General features: G+C 50.4%; 3 protein-coding genes across 9 annotated transcripts in view; 1 reads left to right on the top strand and 2 right to left on the bottom strand.

The window, feature by feature from the left end:
- Positions 1-9,452, bottom strand: part of SGSM2 (small G protein signaling modulator 2) — a 35,085-nt gene extending 25,633 nt beyond the window's left edge. For 6 of the 7 annotated variants that reach the window (XM_053960816.1, XM_053960819.1, XM_053960820.1 and 3 more), the window contains exons 1-2: positions 9,360-9,452; positions 2,889-2,964 (exon numbers count right to left, since the gene is read on the bottom strand). In XM_053960816.1, coding sequence (XP_053816791.1) covers positions 2,889-2,964; positions 9,360-9,416 — 133 coding nt within the window. In that variant the 5' untranslated portion in view covers positions 9,417-9,452. Of the gene's footprint in view, positions 1-2,888; positions 2,965-4,752; positions 4,850-9,359 lie in introns of all 7 variants that reach the window. The other variant, XM_053960818.1, reaches the window with a different exon arrangement.
- Positions 9,453-10,395: 943 nt separating this feature from the next.
- On the bottom strand, positions 10,396-18,867 carry TNFAIP1 (TNF alpha induced protein 1). Its single transcript, XM_053961397.1, has 6 exons — positions 18,456-18,867; positions 16,833-17,002; positions 16,103-16,192; positions 15,964-16,016; positions 15,181-15,376; positions 10,396-14,836 (listed from the first exon to the last, which is right to left on the bottom strand). Exons 1-6 carry the CDS (start codon positions 18,670-18,672, stop codon positions 14,618-14,620), a joined length of 945 nt encoding a protein of 314 aa, XP_053817372.1. The 5' UTR covers positions 18,673-18,867; the 3' UTR covers positions 10,396-14,617.
- Positions 18,868-20,376: 1,509 nt separating this feature from the next.
- IFT20 (intraflagellar transport 20) lies at positions 20,377-22,722 on the top strand. Its single transcript, XM_053961451.1, has 4 exons — positions 20,377-20,878; positions 21,089-21,174; positions 21,763-21,866; positions 22,295-22,722. Exons 1-4 carry the CDS (start codon positions 20,752-20,754, stop codon positions 22,374-22,376), a joined length of 399 nt encoding a protein of 132 aa, XP_053817426.1. The 5' UTR covers positions 20,377-20,751; the 3' UTR covers positions 22,377-22,722.
- Positions 22,723-23,228: the final 506 nt, after the last annotated feature.

The following is a 23,228-nucleotide window of genomic DNA, read 5'->3' as shown; positions in this document are numbered from 1 at the left end:
ATGGGGATGGAAAAAGAAAAAGTTGAGGTTAATGCAGCTAAAACAACGGGACTGGCTCATCCCCTAGGGCTGAGCTTCCTCAGCTCCTCTAGGAGAGGCTCTCTGCTCCTCTTCTCTGCATCAGTTCCAGGCTCTGCAGCAAAGGTCCTCAACAAATCCATCAGGACAGAGCAGTAATGTAACACCCAGAAAGAGCAAATTTTCTCCTTGGGTTCAAAAGGGGAAAAGCATTTCTGGTCTGTAAGTCTGGTCTAGACACAGTTTTAGAACAGATTTGGAAGGCAAAGATTATTCAATGAGTCTAAAGGAAAGGAAAACCAAATACTTCCCATTGTCTTTGAAGTGAAGGACTGTAGCCAATGCTGGTGGTAAATTAAATATTAGTAACTGAAGATGGGAAGAAACAGCACATGTCAAGTATCCAAAGTATACCAAAAAAGTTACAAAGCATCACGAAAACAAAAAGAATTTTTTTGTTTTCTTTGCTAGAAGAGCCTCAATGTCTTACAGGATTTGAGTTCAGATTCAGGAACAGGAAAGGACCTGGTGATGCCCCTGCCATAAACCCACCCACAGCTGCACAGCTCTGGTGCATCCCCCAGGAACAGCAGTGGAATCCCCCAGCTCCCTCCCCTCCCAAGGGACACGTGCAATGCCATCCTCAAACAAGGTTTACAAGAAGCCCCAAGCACAACATTAAATACCATTCTGCAGCTCAAATCAGAACTGGCCTTTTCAGTTCAGCCACAAAGGGATTCTGCACATTTTAATTAATGGGTTTAATCACTGGTAGCAGGTTTATTATTCAGGCCAAAAAAAGCTTTATTTTGAACTGAAATCTCATTGAAAAGCCAAATTCTGCATGCTTAACAGTGCCCAGGTTACTATTTTTACTCATGTTTACTACTAACCTTTCCCTAAAACACACTAAGTATATTCCCTCTGCCAAGCTCGCATGCTGGATTTACATCTAAATAACATATATTTTGATTGTGACACACACCGACTCTCCATAACCCACCTGAATACTATGGTGATGAGTTTATAGCATGGGGAATTCAGGATTATTTAATTTAATATACTCAAAATATTATTCAAAGAGAACAAACTACTAATACTCATTTCAAAGTAGATATTGGAAATTTAGAGATCATCTGGATAACCATGTGTGAGGCATTCATGAGTAAACCCTGTTTGCAGTATGAAGCTGACTTAAACAAGTTTTTCAATCGCTTCAAGCGGCAGGTTCCTGTCAGACTAAAGGTGGGCAGCCACACAGAAAAGGCTCAGCAACCTGCAGGCAGATTTTGGACAAACACAGTAGGTGTAACGCCGGAAACCCTGTAAATACACCTGAGGTAAGTGCAGAAACAGGTGTGCTTGCTTTGCCTTCCCCGTTCCCTCGGAACTGCAGGAGGCAAGGGCCGTGCTCCCTGCCCGGGGAGCTCCGCCAGCCCCGTCGGTGCCGGCTGCCGTTCCCAAGGAAACCTTCGCTGAACCGCGGCTGCGAACGCCGCGCCAGCCTCCGGCAGAAGCGCCGCCACCAACGCTGCTCCAAGCACACTTGCAGCGCTGCACTGGCCCCTGAGTGGGCACGCAGCAGCAGCCCTGGCCCAAAGGAGCTGCTGTGGCTCTGAACCACAGAGCCGGATCTCCTAGAAATCACAGGGGATGACTGAGCCCCTGGGATGTCACTGAGGTTGGTTATACGCTGGGTTGGGAGCAAATACAGAATTTCCTGCACTCACTGCTTCTCCACAAGGATGAAAACATCGGCACCGCTCTCGTCTTCCAGAGCACCCAGGCAGAGACCACAGACTGGAGCAGAGTCCTCGTGGTTACAAATCCCTCCTGCTGGATGAGCACAGCTGACAGCACACAGGCACCATTCCTCCAGGCCAGCAAGGGCGGCACAGAGCTGGAGCATTTCCCAGGACAGGGGGCACATGACATTTAATTGGCACCTTCAGCCACCTAAGACCTAGGGCAGCTATGAACTGATGCAGAGAGACCCTGAAATCAGCCATCATGCATTTAAGAGGCTCTTGCTAAACTCAGCCTAGCAGGAGAGTAAAATGATTCACAAGAATTCTATATTTATAATGAAGATTCACCAAAAATGACTCATGTACTGAACCAATCTAATTTTAAATAGAAGGGAAAAACCTCTTGAAGAGTCACACGAAACTGGAGTGGGGGAGGGAAGAGAACTGTACACACAGGAGAGCACCAGCCAGGAGCTGTTAGCCAAATCTGCTGGAAGGGATTTCTCCATTCAATCAGCCAAAGTAAAAACAGAACATTCAGCTTCACCTTCTTCTGGTTTAGAGTTAATCAAGGCCTCTGTTCAAAGCAGCAGCAGGCTGGAGTCTTGCTTTAGGACAGGTAGGATTGCTGGGCAATAATGAGGCAGCTCAGTGCAGAGGTATTAGTTCTTCAGACCATGAAGAATTCAGAACACAAAACCAACAGGAATCACAGTAGGAGAATGAGAGACTTTAAAGTATTCCTAATTTTGGCCAAGCAGAGTCTAACAGAAAAAGCTGCCACCCCATCACCTGTTACACCAACAATGCAGCACAGCTGCAGGACAGGATTCCAGGACCAGAGAGCAGGCACACCACACTGGGAGCTCCCTGGAACACACAGCCGGCCTCCAGCAAGGCCACCTGTCATCTTGGCTGGGCACTTGGATAATGACATTTTAGTAAGAGTTACTTTACAATTTGTAATGTAAACACACATGTAGTAAATATAGTGGTGAAACGGACCTGAACACCACGACTTCTAGTATCTAAATCCCTGCATTTACCTCTGATAGCAGAGAAAATAAATGTCTAGAGGAAAAGTAAGGTTAGGTAGCAATAGCTCTTTGGCGTGACATTTACCACATAAGGCGATGATGTGACTGCTGTCTTCATGTACAAATTTCCGGGTGACAGCTTCTTCCATGATCTGCTTTACCTAAAATGAATAGAGAGAAACGATTGTATGAGCCCAACAAAATCAGCACAGCACTTGGGAGTTTCAGTTTCAACCACTGCTTGCCCCTTCCCCCTCACCAACAGACTCACATACCATTTTGCAGGGAAGAATGGATTTAAGGAGGGAAGGCACAAACAAACCTAAGGGGCTTATAATAGCATGAGGAAACCCTGGCAGAACAAGGACAGGTCTGTTTGCAGTGTGCCCCCATGAAAGGCAGATTTCAGTGTGCCCACAGTACCCTCCAGAGAACTTCTCCAGCATAAGTTTTGAAGAGCTGCGAAAGACTTTTTACATGATTCATGCTTGGCCTTCACACAGTCCCTTTTGCTTGTGAAACCAGACCGTGTTGCTACATCCCATTTCCACTTGTGCCATTCTGCTCTTTTTCAAGCACAAAGCACCCCTGAGCAACGCAGGCACACATTCCCAGAGAGGTTTAGGGCCACCTTCCCCCTACCTGGGAAACATGGAACATGCCACAGCAATTACAAATTATGTCTCCAAAGCTCTGTTGCACCAGACAGTATACAAAATTATTACAGTACCTTCAGAGAAGGCAGTGCCTTCAGTTTTCACTTCAAGACACGATTTAGCAATTGTAGCAAATAAAATAACACTTATCACACTTTTTAATGATTTAAAACAAAGTTCCTTTCCAGTTTCAGGGCTCAAGATGTGTCAAGCTCCAGAGGGAAATAATTGCAAATTACTGACTTTCAAAAATTAAAGAAGAAACAGACAATCCTTACAACGAGGCTCTTGGCAAGAGGCTGTAGTCACCCTCCGTTCATCTGCCAGTGATTTCTCCCCAGTGGATTCCTCAGCCTGACACCACATGAAACCTCATTGGTTTCCAACTCATCACCATTATCAGACACTCATTTCCTCCTGGCCATGGAGAGCTCACTCTCTTCCATATACAAATTAACCACAGTTTTTGACTTCTCTCATTTGTGAGCTACAATTACAGGGTTATGCACTCTGACTAAACTTATGCCAATTCGCTTTCTAGATATGAAAGTAAGTGCTACCATGGCAGAAGACTCAACCAGACACTCTGTTCTTCCAACATTTAGAGCTAATTGTGCCACTTCATGGCACTGACATGTCCCAAGGTTTTGAGCTTTTCCCCTCAGCACTGGACCAGGAGAAGCTGCAGGTGCAGTGCTCCATCGACAGCTGGGCTCTGCAGCTGCCTGTGGAGGTGCCTTCTCCAGTTTGAAGGGCTTCCTCCTCCAGCAAGACCATCTGTGAGACCAATTCTGGATGCTGTAATTAAACATCCCCTCCCCCAGAAATCATCTTGGGGCCTCTGTGCCCACTCCTACACCCCCAGCCCGGCTGGCAGCAGGCTGCAGCTCTGGCACTTGCTGCACGAGCCTTTCAACACATGGCATTTGCCTCGCTCCAAATTCTGGATCAAGTGGATCCTCCAGAATTTGTGCTCCTCATCAAACAGGAGCCCTCTGAGTTGCAAAGAAAACACTGGAGGGGAAAAAGGAAACATGTAAGAGGCTTTGAAAGTAGAATGTGTTTTATAGCTGAGGATTTCAAAACAAGTCCTTTGCACTTGTTAAAACCTGTCTCTCTGCTCACACCTGAGGCCTGACAATACAAACTTTGAGCCAGGCAATTTTGTTTCTTTCCTGTGGCTTTTCTGACATGGCTGTTAGGACCTCACAGTGAAGCAGCTGGAGGTGGAGGAGTAAGAGGGTATCAAGGAAGAAGCAGAGGCGTGAGGAGGTCTCATGATTGGGCACTCACATCTGGATTATCCTCAGCAATCCCTTTGGCACAGTTTCATTCACAGTTTCTGTCCTGGTGCAGCACAGTCACCACGCTGGCAGGGAGTCACACCAGCCTGTGCACATATAAGTCAAGACAGACATGACTTCAGGACTGCAGACCATGAAATCAGTCTCAGCATCCCAGAGAACATTAACTGGAATTCAAATACTAACAACAGGGAGGAAGAAGAGTAGTTCTGAGGAGCAAAAGCTCAAGTGCTCAGCAGCTAATTCATTGATACCACACATTTCCCAGGCACACCCCAATCAGCTCAGTACGTTATTTAGACCCCAGTTAACTAAAATTTTAAGTGTATAAAAACTGAGAAAGAAAAGGGTTTCAGATTCAGTAATCAACCCTACTCTTCTAGAGCAGCACCATCCAGTGTCTCTCAGGAGACTTTAAACCCCAGCCTCCAGAGCTAAGGACGCAGGGCAGGCTCTCTGTGTGTTCCCCACTGCCACCCGATGCCAAACAAGCTTTGTGCATTTTCTGGAGAGTGACTGAATGTTATTAGAAAACATTTTTAAGGCATAGACAGGATATGAGAAGATTCAAAAGCTGGAATGCAATGTTCTTCAATCCCACGTCATCCCTCACTGCCACGTAATTCATGGATGCTCCAGGCAAGGAGCTAAAGCAAGTGTTTCTGATCAAAAGGAACACATGCCTTTTTTTTTTTTTTTTTTGCTTGTTTCCTTAATTCCCTTGCAGTATTGCACAGCTCTTCATAGGGGATTCTGCTGTTTTGTCTCTGTTCTTGGGTGGCACTTGACAATGGAGTTTTTTGAGCACAAGCCTCCACACATACCCACCCGCAGCTACCAGCAGACATGACCAAACTGCAAATTAATCTCATTAACAGAAACATCAGCACCTGCCCCCACAGGGAAGGAATCTGCCGGCCTACACCTGTGTTTGTGCAAGGGCTGGAGGGCTGCAGCCTCCAGCTGGGCCAGGGCTGCTCCCAGAGCCTGGAGAGGAGCCTGTGCAGGTGGGAGGGGGAGCTGGGGCCAGCTGTGACACCGGCTCGGGTCTCGGCCTTGGAAACACCCTCCTGTTCTCTGTGCCTCCCCTGCAGAACAACACAGGAGCCACTCGTCCTAGCCAGGCTCTTGTCTGGACCTGCCTGGTGGCACGAGCACAGAGAGGCACGCGTGTCACTCGCTGTCACTGTCCCTGAACCAGCTGCCAGGAACTGCATCTGCCACAGCCCCGGGGACACCTGCTCGTCCTGGAAAAGCTGCCAACCCCTGAGAGCAGGGACAGGAAAGCTCTGCCTACCCAGGTAAAGATCCCAGCACTTGAGGGGTACAGAAGATCCTGGTGGCAGCATTATACAGATAAAGCACAGAAAACTCCCCAAAGAGAAGCTGCTCAGTACTTGCAGCATCTGCTGATGGACCACTGCTCTGACTTTCTCCCACATCCTACAAGGGCTAAAACTTTCAGAAGTCAAACACTGAACACACATCATAATACATTGATTATTTATTAAGTTTCACTCAAGAAATACACAAGAGAAATAAGTTTATGTTTAATTTTTAAAAATTTTATTATAAGGAAACTTTAAAATGGTAAAGAAGAATGCTCATAACATACCACAATAACCAGGTACACAGTTAAAGCCCGCAGCATTTATTCCTCAAAGGAGAAAACCTAATGTCTACCATCCACATCTTCTTCAGCTTGTGCAGCTACTGCTCACCTCCTTTATTGACAGCTCCTACTGCACTGACTCCTTACTCCTGGTAGTGTAATAAAAGCTGTTCAATAACTATTACGCTTCTGCTCAGAAGTCCTTACATTTCAGTTGCAAGTTGAGCAATTGAGTTTCTGAAGTGCTCTGAAATCGTTCAGGGTAGATCTGCTAAGGTTATTGTTATCCTGTTTGTTTCACAGCTAGAAAGTACTGTTTAAATCCAGAAATGGCAAAACCCTCCATTTCAGGAGGCAAAAGGAAATGGCCAGAGAAAAAAGCCTGGTTTATGAGTCTGCTTGGCACAACAGATTTTCCTGCAGAGAGAGATAAATGCTTGAAACGTGAACTTCCAAGCGGCCCCAGCATGAATCCCAGCAGTTACATTTTCGAAACACATTACATGTCTTCCTTTCTACGAGAGCCAACAAAATACATTCCCTACCAATGGGAACTGAAAGTCCATCTGAGGAAAAGCAAACAGCATTAAATTTCCCAAAGGAAAAATGCACAAGTTTTAGCTGAGAGACTGAGGCAAAATAAACTAAACACTTTGCACCAAGTGATTTTGGAGATAACTGTTCTATACTTTGCAAAGACAACTGAATTTTACCAGGCTTGGTGGAACAGCCCACAGAAAGAATCCACTGCCTGTGAACTCCTTTGAGGTTATGGGAAAACCATTCAACAGGAAATAAGAGTCTGGGTTTAAAGGACAACAGAAGGGGACCAGGGCTCTGAGAACAGACATGGACATGGAGTCAGGTTTTTCCCAGCAAGCAGGCAGAAGTGGCTGTATGAAGTCACACATGATTAAAAAATGAGGTTGAAGATTCTATTGGAAAAAGTTATATACAGTCACTAAGGGCAGCATCATCTGGTGGGCGGTTACTACTGGCTCGTGTTCAGTTTCTGCCTCTGTCAATTGATTATTGAACACAAATAAAATCTCCATCTCAGGGTCTCCAACTGCCACCTGAGCCATGTTCTTACTGTGAGCACAGACAGGGGCCCTTCCACAGGTCTGTGAAGGCACAGGTGAGGGGTGCTACCTCAACCTGCTTATAATCAACAGAGGCTCTCATGGCTATTTTAGACTGGAAAGCTCTGGCCAACCCTAAAAAGCCAAGCCACTATAAGTGCTCTAAAAGAGCATCCATGAGGACTTGGGAGAAGGAAAAAACAAATCAGAGACAAAACAAAAATGCAGATGACACAGAAGGTACAAATAACACTTTCAAGCATTATTCAAGTCACTTAAAAACCAGAGTCCAATTAAAAACATTTTAGAGACTTTAAAAACAAATTAGCCTAAGATTTTTTAATTACACACCACTACTTCTCCTCAGCTTGAGCTGGCTTGGATCATGAAAATCCATTTCACTTTCCATCTCATGCATTAGCACAAGATTGCAATGTTCACACTTGGAAAACATTTATCAGGTTTATTTATATATTTAAGCATTACTCAGGAGAGCAAGCGCACCCACTTCTAAATAAAACCTTACACTGCCTCAGCTCAAAGGTTCTAGTTCAAGCAGAAATTTCTAAGTGAAGTGGCATGTTCATGGCAGCATTCAGCAGGTACCACCTGCCCAGAGCCAGCTGCTGGCTGGGTCATCCCGGGACACAGTCCTGCTGCTCCACATAGAGCAAGACCATCCTTGACTGCCTGTCCCTGCTCTGCCCCTTCCACGCTCCCTGCAACACCTGATGTGTTCTGATTCCAGCATTAATGAGTACCAGCCACAGGACACGGGAGTGGGGCTCAGGAACCTCGGCCACAACAAGAACAACTTTACATCTGAACTTTGACGGCTCCTGCTGCTTCCCCAGCAGTGAACTGGGCAGGGGAAGGAGTGGGAGGGCAGGTATCTGTTTAAAATACTTGTTAGTGCTGCGATGGATAAGCATTACACCTTCACCGCTGTGTAACAACCGGCAGCTACACGCAGCTCACCACAGCCAGCGCCACAAAACCACGAAATGGGGAGAGGTGGCCGCAGGGAACGCGCTCCAGAGGTGCCCACGGCCCAGTGCTTGGACACCGGCGGCACCTCCTCGCAGCCCGGCGGGAGCCTCGCTCTGCGGCAGGGGCTGCCCCAGCGCCGTGCCAGCGCAGCGGACACTCCGTCCGTCCAGCCGAGCTGCGGGCAAGGAGCACCGCCCGCCAGGTACGGAGCGCCGGCCCAGCACCTCCCTGCAGCCAAGGAGCGCCTGCGAGGGCCGAGCGGCACCGGCCCGACCGCGAGCGTGGCCAACACCTCCGCTCAGGTGCGGGGGCTGCGCTCTCCGTGTGCACAGCGCGGACTGCCCCAGCCCTGTCACACAGGTGTGTGCGGGAACAACCACCCAAATTAACCCTTCCCAGGGCACAGGTGCCAGAGCTCTGGCACCTGGGAGTCAGCTCGGCTCATCCACGGACACCTTAGAAATACCCTTCTTATCTCCGATTTCCCCTCCCTTCTCCTCTAAAGCTCAGTTAAGGAAAAACTCGTAAAAAACGAGTACTGCGTGAAACACAAACGCCGGGAAAGGAAGCGGGAGCCGATGCCAGCCTCCTGCCGCAGCAGAAGTCCCACGAGCGGCATCCCCGCTCCAGGGGCGCCCGGAGAAAAAGAGCACCGAGATCACCGGAGCACCGGAGCAGCACCGCCCCGCCAGCCCCGCCGGGGCAGATCCGCGCCCTCGGCGCCAGCCCGGGCGGACGAGCCCGCTCCGCGCCGAGGCACAGGCACCGGGAGCGGCCCCGTCCGCCCGCCCGGGCCGCAGGGCGTTCCCCACACGGCGTCCGCCGCCACCCGCGGCCCCCCGGGGCCGGACCCCGGAGCGCGAGGCTCTGCCCGCCGCACAGCCCCGGGGCCTCGCCCGCCTCCGCCCTCACCTCCTTCTTCACGTTCCACAGCAGCCTGTCCTTCACGGCGTCCGCCGAGCAGCTCATGTTGGCGGGCCCGGGGCGCTCACAGCTCCCGACCCGGGCCCGCCGCCATCTTCACCGCGGCGTGACGTCAGCGGGCGGGGCGAGGGCGCCGCCCGGCCGCGGGGGGGCGCCGTGAGCGGGCAGAGCGCGCCCGGGGCGGGACACGGGGACAGAGGGACAGGGGACAGAGGGACAGGGGGACAGGACAGAGGGACACGGGGACTGGGGGGCAGGGGGACAGGACAGAGGGACACGGGGACCGGGGGACAGGGGACAGAGGGACACGGGGACAGGGGACAGGACAGAGGGACACGGGGACCGGGGGACAGGGGGACAGGACAGAGGAGAGAGGACAGGGGACAGGGGACAGAGGGACAGGACAGGGGAGAGAGGGACAGAGGGACAGAGGGACAGGACAGGGGGACAGGGGACAGAGGGGACAGGGGACAGAGGGACAGGGGGACAGGGGGACAGGACAGAGGGACAGGGGGACAGGGGACAGAGGGGACAGGGGACAGAGGGACAGGGGAGAGAGGGGACAGGGGATAGAGGGGACAGGGGGATAGAGGGGACAGGGGAGAGAGGGGGACAGAGGGGATAGGGGGGACATTGATAGAGGGGACAGAGGGACAGGGGAGAGAGGGACAGAGGGGGGACAGGGGAGAGAGGGGACAGGGGGATAGGGGGGACCGGGGAGAGAGGGGGGACAGGGACAGGGGGACAGGGATAGAGGGGGGACAGAGGGATGGGGGGGACAGGGGGACAGAGGGGACAAGAAACCAAAGAGACAGCGGGACACTGGGGACAAGGGACAGAGGGGACAAGAGGGAACAGCGGGGACAAGGGACAGCAATCCAGGGGGACAGCGGGACACGGATCCCCCGCTCTGCTGCCAGCCCCAGTCCGGGAGCTCCAGCCCCAAATCCTCAGTGGGATCACATCAGCAACCCAGAACAAAAGTTCCAGAGACCCACACTACCAATAAAATGTTGGAGAAAAATCACAGAAGACAAAATATAGCACTTTATTAAAAATTAGTGTTCTATTTCCTTTTAATGCACTTGCAAAACACTTTCATCAACTGATAAGAGAATTGATTAATTACTGCATTAACTAGGTACTTTGTCTGTAAAACCGACCCTTAAAGTTAGACATGAAAATAAAACAAAGACTGAATCTCTAAGAAAATAACTTGATCCCAGAATGTCAGTTTAAACAAGATCAGCAATCATATTTGTAATCCTCTGTATATAAAATATCATAGAAATCCAAAAGAATCCTTTACTCTTGTTAAACAAATTAAGTGTCAGCCACCCTGTGAGGTAGGGAAGGGTCTCACTACCGTTCCATTGGATGAGGAGAAGTCTCACACATGCAGAAAACAGAGCCTGCCGTCTGTCCCTGGGGGAGGACGGAGCTGGAACAGGACTCCAGGCACACCTGAGGAGCTGGAACAGGACTCCAGGCACACCTGAGCTGTCCCACAGCACGGGGGAAGGCTGGAGGCTGTGAGGACCGAATGGCACGGATTGTCACAGAACACAACCCCGCTGTGTAAGGCAGGGGCTGCTGGGCAGACCCACCCAGTTCAGGTGTATCTCCAGTACTGCCCGGAGAGAATTCTGTCTGAAAATGACAAACCTCGAGAAGAACAAAATGAAGCCAAGCCCACAGTAAGCAATGCCCATTCAAACGCAGCTCTCAGTGACAGCACGGCCCCTCCAGCACCCTCCCTGTCCATCACTTATTTTCTATTTTAACCAAGAGTGCACAAGATAAACGTCACCGGAGCGGAAGGTTGCAGCAGGACAAACGTCTCCCGTTCAAAAACCAGCATGGCAAGGTGAAGGTTAAGCAGGGACTGTGTCTCGGCGGCCGGGCCGAGCCCTGCAGAGCTCTCTCCTCCGACACTGCTGCCCCGCTGACGCCCAGCGGGAGCTCCTTCCCAGCAGCCACGCCGCACAGCGAGCCTCCCTCCCCGCAGAGGCTGCTTTGGGAAACACCCCGCGGCCCTCGGGCACGGGGCTGGGCACCGAAAGGCTCCCATGCACTCCCTCCGCCTGCCTGACTGCACAAGGGTTTGACCAAAATTAGGAGTGAAGGAGACAGCGAGTCCTGTAAGAATGACAGCTAATGTAGTTACAATTCACACCCCACAAGTGGGGCAAGAAGGCTCTTTCTTCTCCCAAAGGCTACTCCAAATTGCCAGGTACACCATTAATGCACCCACTGGTGATGGTCTGGCTGGAAGCCAGTACAAGTCTCAACTTGCAGACAAACATATATAATGAGAAACCTGTATTGTCTTAATCTGTGCTTAATTTGAGCTTAATCTGAGCAGAGATCCTTGGAGAGCTCACTGCAAACCCACCAATGCTGCCTTTAGACTGCATCATCCTGCTCACTGCTGCTTCTGCACTACACTGGCTGTAAACTCATGTTCTAGAATGTCTAGAACATTCCTGTCACAATAATTAACAGCCTCCAATGACGTAGACTGATTAAGGTGAGAATACAAAGCATGTGTTACATCTCAACTCCAGTACTAGAAATGATCAGAACCTGGTGGGACAGAGACTGCACCAGGGCATGATTTTGGGGCAAGGGAGATTCAGTGACACCCTGTGCTGGAGCAGCTCCAGACAAACAGGAGAAACTACAGGGAAATGAAAAGGATATCTGCACGTCTTTTAAACATGTGCATAACTGCTGACAGTTCTTACTGATACTCACATTCCACAAACACCAAGAAGATCCTTTGCACTTGGTAAAAGATTCTCACAACCCAGATGGTTCTCAAAACTGTTTGCTTCCCAGGTTAATTAAACTAAATTCAAATCAGAAATTAATACTACTTGTTGGCTGTGGGAAATAGGGAAATGAAAACTAATCCAAAACACAGGCTTTTCTTTGCTTCTTACAGTGTAACAATTCACAAGCTGGATCCATTTTGTTAATGAATCCTGCGAGTACAGAAAGCCTCTGGAGTAGCACACTGATCTGACATCTTTCACACACTCCTTCCCACACTGGTCCTCCCCAGAAAAAATAAAAGCAAATATGACATTTTTCTGCTTATAATTTCATTTAAACACAGCTTTGCAAGGCTATCAGCATCACTTACTTACTCTGTTAACATTCACTACGATAGTAACAAGAAAAAAAAATATAAATCATTTGCCAAGAAACAGAAGTGCCACATGTTTTTTAAATGGCATCAGCCTTTGTTACAAGACAGAAAAAGCACAAGATAATAACTTGAAGCTATTAAATGCAGCACAAAGACCCCATCACTGCAGCCTCTGCTTGTGCCTTCTAATTAAATAGCATCAGTGGAGGGAAAAAACTTTAAAAATCCACATCACACTCTAGCAGAATTAGAGAAATACCACAAAAATCTTTGTTGAAACTAAATATCAACAGCTGTATTTTCCTGGGCACAACAGAATAACCAGCTGGAAAACAAAAACTTACAGAAAGAAATAGAAAAGACGTTAGGATTATTAGAGATTTCAAGAGGCCTTTCACAAGGAGGCAGGTGCATCCCTGTGCAATGCTGCTTCCTGAATGTGAGGATAATGAAGTGAATCCCGCCACGTGTAGAGGCAAGAAAATCCTAAAAGTCTGTTAGTGTTTTCTTACTAACCCACAACATTTTAATTTTCAAAAACCTAAATGGGTGCAAATAATTTTTTTTCCCCCCGCTGTTTCTATTACTCCCAAACCATCGACATCTCAATTTTCCTTATGAACTCCCTGCATTAAGTTGGGATTATTTTCTTGTCAGGCTTCTGCAGTAATTTTCTTTAAATCTTACAGGTAGATTTGGCACTGGTCAAAGCAGTTCAGGACTAATCATTGTGGAATCTGGAACTTCATGACCAAGTATGATATGGGAACACAAAGGCAGCTGTGGAATATATCCAAAATATCCCTGGCTCCCAGCAGGAATAACCATGACAATGGCAAAACTGCTACTTAGAGCTAAAACATACAAGAAAATGTCAGCAATGGCTTTTCATACTAAACTTGAAACTGTTTCCAGAAAATTTCCAGAAATTTCTAAATTTTCAATTTTCCAATTTTACTCCCACCTCCTGAAGTGCCCTGTACAATCAGCACCCAGCCAAGCACTTGTAATAAAAGTGATTATTTCAGTTTAAAATCCACTATAAGCCACCTCTCTCCTGTGCCCAACGTCTCTCACAGTTCCATGCTAGAATATTTTCACAGCTGTTTTTCTTCTTCAACTTCTACACTCTAGAAGGGATTCAGGACACAGAACTGTTCTAGCCTTAGAAAACACTGCTTAGCCTGTACTTCTCCAGCCACTGCAATTATTCCCACGCTGCTTGAGAAATTTAACATTAAATAGTACTTTTAGGCCACAGGAGGAAAAGACTGTAAAACAAATTCCCCAGACTGCCCTTGTTTACATAAACAGGATTTCACAGTGACAAGCCTCAACCAGGGCAACAGTGCCACAATCTGCTCAAGTTTGCTTACTTCAGGTTTCTTCCCCCACCATTACCCACTTCCCCCTCTCCCAGGACAAGTCATTACCTACACATTTACATTTTCAGAGATTTTCATTTTTCACATGGAGAGGCTGATGACTTGATTCTTACCACTTTGGAAGGGCTTGCCTTGGAATCAATGAGTTTTAAAGACACTATCCTGGAACACAAACCTTTGCAGGTGTTCTGGGGACAGGGGTGGGAGAGCACAGGAGCAGCTGACTGGCCAGCCAAACGTTTCTCCTGGGGGTTATCCCGTGTAGGGTCTGCCAAGAGCAGATTCAAGTTCTCTCTTCAGTATCTTGATTTAATAACTGCAAGTTCCACTATACAAGGCCCTGAAAAGGGAGCCGTCTGGAAAGAGCTTTTCAAACCACCCCACCTCACTCAGGAAGAGCAGTGCTGCTCACGGCAAGGGCGAAACTGGCAAATCGTTAGAGAGGAAAGAGCAACCACAAACTGAGAACCAGCGTCCCACAGCCCCCTCCCCAGCAGGAAGAGGGGCCAGCCTGCAGGTAAAGCACAAGGTGCGCGACTCACACCTCAGTTCTCCAAGCCCTTGGCCTTTAGTGCTGCTTTGGGCACACAAATCCCCGTTTGCTTTTCCAGGGGGCCGAGGTGAAGCTCGATGTCCAGGGGATCCCTCCCTCCTGGCCAAGGACGAGGCCGTGAGCTGGAGCAGCCCTGCTGCAGGACACAGCACAGCTAGTGGCCGAGCTGGCGGTCGTCGTAGGTGCTGTACCTCTTGACGTGGATGCGGCGCACGCGGTCGCGCAGCTCGAAGCCCTCGTCGTCCTCGCTGTGCGAGGCCTGGCTCCGGCTGCGGCTCGTGGCCTCCAGCAGCGAGTTATCCGGGACTCGGGGCGTCTCGTACAGCAACACGTTTAGTGTTTCCTCATAAATTCGTGCCTCAGGGAACTCAACCTACAAAAGGCAGCACACGTCCTGTTCCTCATCCATCCAGGATAACAACTGGAACACACACCCACACGTGAAAAGGTACCGAGCCACAGACCCACACATTATAAAGAGTAAAAAATTTCTGGGGAAGGGTTACTCCCATCATCAGGTCATGTCCCTCACCTGACCTTTTAGATTGCTCTAGAAGGGAACACAGTATCTCTGATTCTTAGCACTGGACCCTGGTAACCTCAGCTGCACCACTGCAAATTCAAAGTTAACTCCTGAAGTTAGGGAAACTCTGCGGACTCCTGAAGCTAATCACGACCGTTTCTAACCCGTAGCACGGGCAGGTGAAGCTCCATTACCTTGGTTTGCTTCTTCTCCGTGGCGTAGACGATGGAGGTGCAGCAGACCTCGGCCAGCTTGCGGCCCTGCCCGTAGAAGGACCAGCAGCAGATCTCGTCCCCGATCACGTCCTTGATGAACAGCACTCGGCCGTTGAACCGCAGGGACAGCTTGTCAAACAGCTCGATGTTCTTCAGCAAGTTGTCATCAGAGTTACTGAAACACAGCAACAAAAGCAGGAACAGGGCTTTTCATGCAGCCATCTCTGCCTGTTCCGCCAGCTTTCAGCACTGATCCAACTGCAGAATACAAATAGGTAGTGACTCACTGCCGCATGCTGCCAAGAAAAGAGGGGTAATAGCCCATTTCAGATACAAATACACTGCTCTGACCCCATGAGCAAACACACCAGCCTTTAGAGGTCAACTCACACAATTGATAAGGACAGCACAATGTCCCAAACCATTACATCAACGATCCACGCTCGAGACGATCAAACCCCACTTCACTGAAGTTCTCTGGCTTGATGACAGCAGAAGTCTAGAGTTGGTGTGTGCTGGAAGGGCCATGTGCTCTGCATCCTGCACACCACAGACACACTGCCAGCATGAACACATTATTTTAAAAAATAATTTTTATTGACAGACATGCAATGTAGGACCCTAATTACTTTTCAAAGCAAGATACAGTTGTCAAAACCCAAAACAAACCAAAAGAAGTGAAGTTAGATCATCATCATCATCCACTCCCATAGTCAAAAAGCAACTTTCCCACTAAAGTGAGGGGGAAAAGAAGGGACATACCTGGTGTAGGAGTATTTATTGTTGCTTCTATTATACAGCAGTTTAACAACAGGCTGTTGGGAGTGAGAGAAAAGAAGAAAAGGTAAGTTCCATGTTTCAATACATTTAGCATAAATCCACAGTTGATAAGAGCAGTTACTTTCATTGATGACTCTATCAGTCTCTCCTCTTCTTTCGGAGATGTGATAATAGGGATGCTGCAGACAGGTTCATACAAGTCTTTCTTGTCCTGTTTTAATGAAAGAAGAAAGAGAGGAAATAAGAGGGGAATGCTAAAGCTGACATTGCTGCTGCTGCCTCCTTCAGCCCCTCCAGCCATGTTCCCAAACACTGTGATGCACAGGAAAAGAGCTGGGTTGCTACAGTAACCACACAGCTTACCTTGATCTGAACCCAGAATCACAGCAGAGATTTCTTATCCCCGGAAGGCAGCAGTAATTGAAATACTGAGATGCAAATGGATGTCCTCAGCTATAGTGAGGACAAGGTCTAGTCATACTTGGTTTAAGTGGGTTTAATATTCCATCCTTTCTTGAAGAAAAGGATAGAAGGAGTCTGCAGTAGTTTTAATCAACTCAAACCACTGCACAGAAGAGCATCAGCCACTGTGAACTGAACACTTGGCAAAACAGGATGTCACCAACATGAGCCAGCCCTCGGGGACACAGAGCAAAACCCAAGTGTGGCCAGGACAGGCCATGTCCCCAGATCCCTCACCACCTATTTACTAAATTGTATTTTAAAAATGCCTTGTACACCTCAGACTTGGTGCCATCTCTAAGGCCGTGAAATAAACTCTCAGGTTGTCTTAAGCAAATTTTATAAGCAAAACGCCCATGAAACACTTCAGAGGATACTTCTGTTCTTACCTGCAGGGCTGCTTGGCACATGTCCACTAAGCCCTGGATGAGATAGTATTTGGCTTCTGCCATCAACGCTTTGATCTCCTGCCTGTGTTTTGGAAGTGCAATCGTGTCATCTCTGAGATAATTTAAAATTGTTCCGAAGTGCTTCCCACAACGGTCTATAAGGATCCAGCCTGAAAAATGACCAACACCTTTCAGTCACCTCAACACTAGAGGCTAGAAAAAGCTCCCTGGAGAGGTTAAACAACACTGAGGTTTCCTGATACTGCTCAGGACACTTCTCCCATTTCACCCAGTGGAAGTCCCTAATGCCTCTGAGCAAACTGAAGTTGGTTCCAGAACAGAGCCTGACAGTGGAGCCCCTTCAGTATTGCCCAAATGTTCCCACTGCTTTCCAGCACCCCAAAAGCAAAGCTCCAAGCGAAAAACATTCAGCTTCCAGCACAATGCACTGAGATTGCTGCAGGAACCCAACTGCAGTGCTACACTGTGAGGCTGGGCAGTCAGAAACTTCTGAGCCAAGGAAGGACTAGAAGAGAGAATTCACCAATGATTGCAACAAGTAGATCTGGGTAAGTTCTGTGGCCTAACAAGGAGGATTTGGCAATTCTCCAAACTCAGCTGCTGCTGCTGTTTGGAGGTAAAAAGAGAGAAATGTTCTGAAGATGATAAAAGGCAGATCAGCCCAGAAAAACCACTGTGGGGGGGTAAAGTTGTTCTAGCCCCCCCACAGGAGCAAAGAACAGGACAGAGAGATCAGGAGGAAGCACACAGGGGATGAAGCAGAGGAAACAGTAGCAAATGGAGAAATTCTTGCAATTTTACAAAATCCCTGAAGTCACATTCCTTAAGGAAACAGGATGTCTGATTGCTGCCAAACAATAGCAGTGTAGGATGCAGGCACACACAAGGCTTAGTACAGTGCCAAACCCTTTCCCATAACGTGGAAGGCAGGAAAAAAGTGTTATTTTGGAATCTAGGTACAGAAAACAACCTAGGAAAGTAAGCTAAATCCCTGTTGGACTCTCCAGCTGGAGCTATCAGAACATGACTCTTGTTTTCCATCCAGGCTGAGGCTCTTACACAAAATGCCTGTTCTGCCCTTTATAATGTATCAGGGATTTAAAATATCCGGTGTCCAGCTGGAGGTGACACACTGCCTGACTGATCCCTAAACGCTGTCGTGGCACAATGAGCCACGACGGAAATACGCTGCTCCGGAAAAGGGGGAAAAAAGATTTTTTAACAAAGCAAGGCAGGCTATTCTGAGCCTCAAAGCTGAAAACTGCACGTCCTTCCTTACATGCGTGGTTTGAATAATGCCACTGCTCAATGTGACAGAAATGACAACCCACAGACTGTCTGTTCAGTCTTTACAACACCACCACCAACCTGCTCACCAGCTGTGAGGGCAAGAAAGAGGACCAGACCTTCCCCAGTTCATTTGAGTAACAAAACCAAGTATTTCTATAAAGCCAAAGGATTGCTAGCACCAACAGGAGGACTTGGCTTCCTCATGTTCCCAGTTATTTTTGGCATATATCATTCTCTACATCCTTAGAGTAAAACCACCGCCAAACCCCCGCTGTTTTACAAAATTGTCAGCAGAGAAAGCCATACCCTTACCTTCCTTGTCGGTGAGCACCTCCATCCTGCCGCTGAACATGGCCTTGAGCATGGTGTCGTGCCTGGTGAGCACCTGCACCGTGGTGTAGTACAGGGAGCCGCCGACGTTGAGCCGCACGTACTTGTTCCCCAGGCTGCCGCCCTTCAGCCCGCCGGCCTTGGGCTTGTGGCCCGCGGCCGGGCACAGGGCGCTGCCCAGGCACGTGTCCCCCGACATGTCCTTGTCCTTCTGGAGGTAGATGACCACCCTGCAGCGCGTGGGCCGGGCCGGCCCCGCCGTGGTGCCGCGGTCACGCCTCAGCGGGCCAGGACGGCGGGGCAGGGGCCGGCATCACCTCGGGGTCAGCACGGCGAGGGCTCAGCACGGTGAAGGGTCAGGGCTCAGGACAGCCAGTGGCCAGCACGGCGAGTGGCCAGCGCACAGTATAGTCAGCACAGCGAGGGCTCAGCACGGCGAGTGGCCAGCACGGTGAAGGGTCCGGGCTCAGCACGGCGAGGGCTCAGCACGGTGAAGGGTCCGGGCTCAGGACAGCGAGTGGCCAGCACGGCGAGTGGCCAGCGCACAGTGTAGTCAGCACGGCGAGGGCTCAGCACAGCGAGTGGCCAGCACGGCGAAGGGTCAGGGCTCAGCACGGCGAGGGCTCAGCACAGCAAGTGGCCAGCACGGCGAAGGGTCAGGGCTCAGCACGGCGAGTTGCCAGCGCACAGCGCGGCCAGCACGGCACCCCACAGCCACTCCACACACAGACAGGGATGTCGCTCTGCGGAAGAGACACTTCCTAAGGACACAACTACACGCATCCTGACAAAACTCGACTCAGCCGTTTTTCAGACAATTGATGAATCACACTTCTGAGGCACGTGAAACTCTCCCGATTTCCTGCTACTGTATCTCCAGCCAGCACTGCAAACACCACGCAGCACAGAGGGCCCGGCTCAAACGCTGCTGGAATTCAGCTCCCCCTCGGCTTCCCAAAAGAACCCAACTCTCTTTGAGCCCAGCTGAAATGCCCTGGAAGAGCTTCCTGCTGCTCCTTCAGCTGGGGTGCATGTGCATCCCCCTGAGTGGGGTTTGTTGACATTGGTTTGACTTTAAACTGGAGACACAAATGTCTCTTCAAATGCCTCAACACCAAAAAGATGAATCACAAGGTTCTATTTTCTGGTAACTCCTTTCATTCAAAACTCTCCTGCATCCATCCTGGAGCCCCAAACAGTGAACATAGTTCTAATTTGAAAAGAAAATAAACAAGACTCCCCATCACGTACACCACTGTTTGTCACTGATGTCCTGCCTTGCTTTAAACCCTCAAAACCCCCTTTTTAGAACAGTGGCATGTTTGCAACAGCAGCCAGACCGAGCCTTTGAGGAGACAGGAATTCAGTCTGTCCCACCAAGCTCCTCAGAAGAGTTCGCGGTCAGTTCCGTCCCTCCGGGCACTTTCTCACTGCTCTGACCGAAGAACGAAGCTAAAGACGAGCAAAGAAGCTAAACCCCCTGCCCAGCCAGCGCAGGCAGGAGCCAGCACAACTCCTGTAAGTGGTCACCGAGGAGCTGCGAGGCCTCTGCTGTAAACAGCCACGAGATCCTCAATTACCCCTTTTGACACGACCGAAAGCTGCCCACATCCCTCCCCGTGCCTTCCTGCCCCGCGTGGGAGGCAGGACGGGCTGGGGAACAATGGCCCCGCAACGGGACCCGCCCCGGCTGGGCAGCGCCGGGAAAAGCAGCGGCCCGAACGGCTCGGGGGGAGCCGGGGGAGGACGGGAACCCGAGGGTACCGGGGAAGGACGGGAACCCGAGCGTACCGGGGGAGGACGGGAACCCGCCCCGCCGCGCACCGCGGGCAGGGCCCGGCCCCGCGCGGGTCACAGCGAGCGGCCCGCGGGCCTTGCCCCGGCCCTGCCCCCGCTGCTCGGCGGGCACGGCCCGGGCCGCGGCCCCGCTCCACCCGAGCCCCCCGGGAACGGCGGCACGGCCCAGGACAGGCTCCGTCCGCCCCGGCCACCGGGGAAGCGAACAGAGGCGGCCCGGCCCGGCCCCGCACACCGCCCGGCCTCTCTCACTCACCCGCGGCCGCCCCTCAGCCCCGGCCCGGCCAGCGCCCGGCCCGCCCCGGGAACCGCCGGCCCGGAAGAGTTTCCCCGGCTCCCGGCGGGCGCAGCGCTGGCGGAGGCGGGGCCGGGCGGTGCCGGAGGAGCCCGAGCCCGGCAGTGCCGGCTGAAGCCCCGTTCGCCCGGCCCGGCCCAAGCCCCGTTCGCCCGGCCCGGCCCGGCCCGGCTCGCTGCCCCGGCGATGGCGCAGGCGGCGCTGGGCGCGGCGGGGCTGCACTTTGACGAGCTGAACAAGCTGCGGGTGCTGGAGCCCGAGGTGGCGGCGCAGACGGCGCAGCTCCGCGAGGAGTGCCGGGCCTTCGTGGACAGTGAGTGCCGCGGGCTCCGGGCGGCTCCCGGACACCTCCCGGACACCTCCGGCCTTCTCTCGGCCCTTCCTTCTCATTCCGCCCGAATCTTAAAACGTGCCTGTTTACTGTAAACTCTAAACCTACACCTAAAAACTATACGACAAAGCAGGAGCATTAGATCTATTTAGGGAAGTTCTGGGTATCACTTGACGGTATTTTTCTTTACAGAAACAGCAGAATTTCAGAAAATAGTGGGCAGCTTGGTTGAGCTCGTTGACCAACTGGCCAAAGCTGCAGAAAGTGAGAAGATGAAGGTACGGTGCAGTAAATTCCTCGCTTCTCGTGTGCGCTGTCCTGTGTGGGGCCTCTCTAATCCCTCCCTCCCTTTACAGCAGAAGCAACGATTCTCTGTCAGCATCCTGCTGGCATTCCCATGGGATTCACTGGGCCTTTTAAATGATATTAATGATAATATTAATCAATAATAATGAATTCATGACACTTATGACAGCATCACATTACTCACACATGTACCAGTCCTGCTCTCCCTGCTTGTCTGTATTTCTGCACAGAAACAGAACGTGTGCTTTTTAATCACTCCATCTTGGTAGAACTTGTCCTCCAGAGGCAGGAGAGGCCTCTGGTAGCCTGAGCCTGGCTGTAGGGCCCGTGCCCAGTGTGTGTGCCCAGAGGAGTCACTGACTTTGTTCCCGGAGTTTGGGGGAAGCCCCAGAGGCCTCACCCTGCCCAGCCCCAGCCCCAGCAACCCCTGAGGAGCACAGGGGTGCTCCCTCCCTTACTGCTGGCATGGCTGGAATGCCTCACAGTCAGCCTGCTGGGAGGGAAAGGGGCTAAAGGAGTTAACCAAAACCCCTCCACACATGCCTGCCCTGTCCTGCCAGGCCATCGGGGCACGGAACCTGCTGAAGTCGATCGCAAAGCAGAGGGAGGCTCAGGAGCAGCAGCTCCAGGCTTTGATAGCTGAGAAAAAGATGCAGCTGGAAAGGTGAGTTCTGTGTTCAGTGCTCTGGGGTGTTGTGCAGGCTGGGAAGGCTCAGGGTGGACACAGGGCTGACTGCTGCTGTGCTGTGGGACCCCTGGTTCAGACAGCCCCACCTGCATCAAAGGTGTGTCCTGGCCAGAGCACATGGAACACTGCCCCAGGCCTGGAGTTACCTTCTGGGGTTACCTTCCCTGAGGACTTCAGGGCTGAACAGAGGCAGCACGGGCAGTGCAGAACTCAGACCCCTGCAACAGCCTCGTGCCTGGCTGGCAGAGAGCTGCTCTGTGTGAGTCAGGCAGCTGCTGCTTACAGGGGACTCACACTGGTAGCCCAGCTCCTCACACTGGTAGCCCAGCTGCCCTCCCACCTCCCAGGGGCTGCCCTGACCCACCTCACCCAGGGGGGTCCTGAGCCTCTGTTCTGTCTCACAGGTACCGGGTCGAGTACGAGACTCTCTGCAAAATCGAAGCGGACCAGAATGAATTCATTGACCAGTTCATCTTCCAGAAATAGAGGATTTTAGGATAAAAACCAACCCACATGGAAACTTGACCAGAATCTCGAGAATTTCAGAAATATGCAATTTCCACTGAGCAGGAGTGCAGATGGTTTGTACAGTGGAGGGGCTGTACCTCGGTTTGAGTGTACCGTGGCAATAAGGAGGGCTGACAGCTCACACCTGCACAGACTGTTCTGGCCTTTGATTTTATACCAGTTTTGTATAGTCAGTAGTTCTAATTCAAATTACAGTTGAATTAATGCTACTGGTGCTTTGTTTTGTCGCTTTTTGAAGTCTACAGCTCTTTCATAGAAATCACAAAATAAATTATTCTTCTCAGGCTGTCTGGCTGTACCAGAATTAGTTGCTCCTCCTGTTATTTTTCAGTGTAAAGGTTTACATACAAGCAGCAGTACTGGATCTATATTCACTTCTGTTACTTTTTCTAGAGAACTATAAAAGAAAGACAGAAATGTATGATTTCCAGAATGGACCAATTACAGATACAAAAAAGCAGAAACTACACGAGAATTAAGAACTTTGAGCTGTTCCTGAGGAATGTCCATTCAGGACTGTCGTAATATGAGAGCTGAATCCTTTTATGGGCATTATTAGGATGGAACACCAGACTGATGAGGGAAACCACTCCAAGTGTCAGTGACACCAGGAGTGCACAAACTATATATAAACTACAAACACAAGTGTGAACTCGAGCCTCATGTTGGAAGTGCAAATAGATGCATTTTGTGTACGTCTGTAGCACTTCAGTATGGAAATGCTGCCCTTTCCAAAGCCTGGGGAAGGATTCAACTTTAGACAGTGAATAAGATGTGCCAGCAGTGCCTGAGCAGCTTCACGGGGCCCGT

Source organism: Vidua chalybeata, chromosome 20 (assembly GCF_026979565.1).
Source record: "Vidua chalybeata isolate OUT-0048 chromosome 20, bVidCha1 merged haplotype, whole genome shotgun sequence".
NCBI lineage: Eukaryota > Metazoa > Chordata > Aves > Passeriformes > Viduidae > Vidua > Vidua chalybeata.
This window is presented reverse-complemented; position numbering and strand designations above follow the sequence as displayed.

Excerpts from the sequence above, each read along its gene's own strand:
- TNFAIP1 (XM_053961397.1), bottom strand. The coding sequence starts at position 18,672 with ATGTCGGGGGACACGTGCCTGGGCAGCGCCCTGTGCCCGGCCGCGGGC. Across the intron at positions 16,017-16,102 it reads TGATAGAGTCATCAATGAAA|CCTGTTGTTAAACTGCTGTA; the intron begins GTAACTGCTCTT and ends CACTCCCAACAG. Across the intron at positions 15,377-15,963 it reads AATAAATACTCCTACACCAG|TAACTCTGATGACAACTTGC; the intron begins GTATGTCCCTTC and ends GCTGTGTTTCAG.
- IFT20 (XM_053961451.1), top strand. The coding sequence starts at position 20,752 with ATGGCGCAGGCGGCGCTGGGCGCGGCGGGGCTGCACTTTGACGAGCTG. Across the intron at positions 20,879-21,088 it reads GTGCCGGGCCTTCGTGGACA|AAACAGCAGAATTTCAGAAA; the intron begins GTGAGTGCCGCG and ends TTTTCTTTACAG. Across the intron at positions 21,175-21,762 it reads CAGAAAGTGAGAAGATGAAG|GCCATCGGGGCACGGAACCT; the intron begins GTACGGTGCAGT and ends CTGTCCTGCCAG.